At 42.2% G+C, this 1,396-nt stretch overlaps 1 protein-coding gene across 1 annotated transcript in view; it reads right to left on the bottom strand.

The window, feature by feature from the left end:
• Pmar_PMAR028081 (conserved hypothetical protein) overlaps positions 1–1,396 on the bottom strand; it is a gene marked incomplete at both ends in the record, with an annotated part of 1,660 nt that overhangs the window by 125 nt on the left and 139 nt on the right. The window contains 5 exons of the mRNA XM_002776000.1: positions 1–146; positions 331–467; positions 515–663; positions 1,164–1,323; positions 1,377–1,396. The exon at positions 1–146 is cut by the window's left edge and continues 4 nt beyond it. Coding sequence (XP_002776046.1) covers positions 1–146; positions 331–467; positions 515–663; positions 1,164–1,323; positions 1,377–1,396 — 612 coding nt within the window. The remainder of the gene's footprint in view (positions 147–330; positions 468–514; positions 664–1,163; positions 1,324–1,376) is intronic.

The following is a 1,396-nucleotide window of genomic DNA, read 5'->3' as shown; positions in this document are numbered from 1 at the left end:
GACTTTTCATCTGTCCCATAAGCAAGTCCACAAAAAAACTTCTATCCCGTTTCAGATACTGTTTCCATCTTTGCATCGCTACCATCGGCTCGCCACCCACAGCATCCAGCAAAGCCTGGTCATCGATATCGGGCTCTTGTACGTATCTTCGAAAAATAACAAAAATCTTCGCTGTGCGCAATTCAAAAGATGCTCTATCTTTTCCCTGTCAACCATTTTTTCCGGAAATTACCAGAAATTTTCATTTTTTTCCGCAAAAAAAAAGTGAAATCTCGATATTTTCTCAAACTACCCTCTATGATATCTTAAGCCGCCACAAGATACTCTTACGGTTTAGGCCACTTCACCAGATTCGTATCTTCATGTAGCGCATCCAGAAGACGCACCAAAAACTCCTGCGCATCTTGCTGTGAATAATTATCAAACTCCGGCGCGAATCGTCCAAAAGCCGCCTTAAACGTAGCAACCTGACCGAGGTCCCAGGTTCGATCCCTGCACCTGCCATTTTTCTCACATTTAATGGGGAAAATTTCCGTCGCTTTTCCCCTTTTTCCATAACAACAGGTGCTGGCTTGTCTGTTATTGGCCACATGCGCGAACATACGTCGTAAAACTCACGAAGAACCTCTCCCCGGCTCCCCATCGGGTTTTCAAGATTCAGTGCTGAGGGGAAAAATGAATATTTCGCGCGCCTCGAAATTCCACCATTATCATTCTTTCACGATCGACTTGAGCAATCTCACCAAACGTCTGTGAGATGAATAATTTGACAATTTCCCGCTGGTGAAATTCTCGCCCGCCCATATCTTAGCAGGTAGGCGTAAAAGTTTTGCAAATTTCATTTCTATTGCTGCTAAACTCAGTGTAATGGGAAATTAGACTGGAAAAAAATTTCATTCAAGGCGTTAGTTTTTTGGACAACTTTGCGTGTAAATTCGATATGCAAATGTGAAGAATTCCCGAAATTAAGAATAATCGATTCGAGACTAATCGCATGAACATTGCAATGAACATGTGATATGATAAAAGTAATCTTTCGAGACTACTTCCCTGAATAGAAAAAGGACACTTTTTCACACGTTGTCGCACTGTATGCTCAAAATCGCTTTGGAGCACTGTACCAGCAGAAAACTACCGCGCGCCACGAAATTATTCCCACTCACTTATCCGCTCGTAGTCCAAAAAAAAGTCGCAAAGGAAAGGTGTATGCAACAGACATTGCAGCGCCGCGTCCATATAGCACGTGTTCCCCAAATTGGTGATTCCCCGTAGACCAGCACATGATTGGAAATAACGATTTCCCCACGATTCGGAATGTTGTAACTAAAATGGAGGCGAACAATTAGGAAAAAAAGAGAAAAAACGTCAAACTTTACGAGAAAAAAACTAAGAAAAT

The sequence above is a fragment of the Perkinsus marinus genome (genome assembly GCF_000006405.1).
Source record: "Perkinsus marinus ATCC 50983 genomic scaffold scf_1104296954872, whole genome shotgun sequence".
NCBI classification, from domain to species: domain Eukaryota; phylum Perkinsozoa; order Perkinsida; family Perkinsidae; genus Perkinsus; species Perkinsus marinus.
This window is presented reverse-complemented; position numbering and strand designations above follow the sequence as displayed.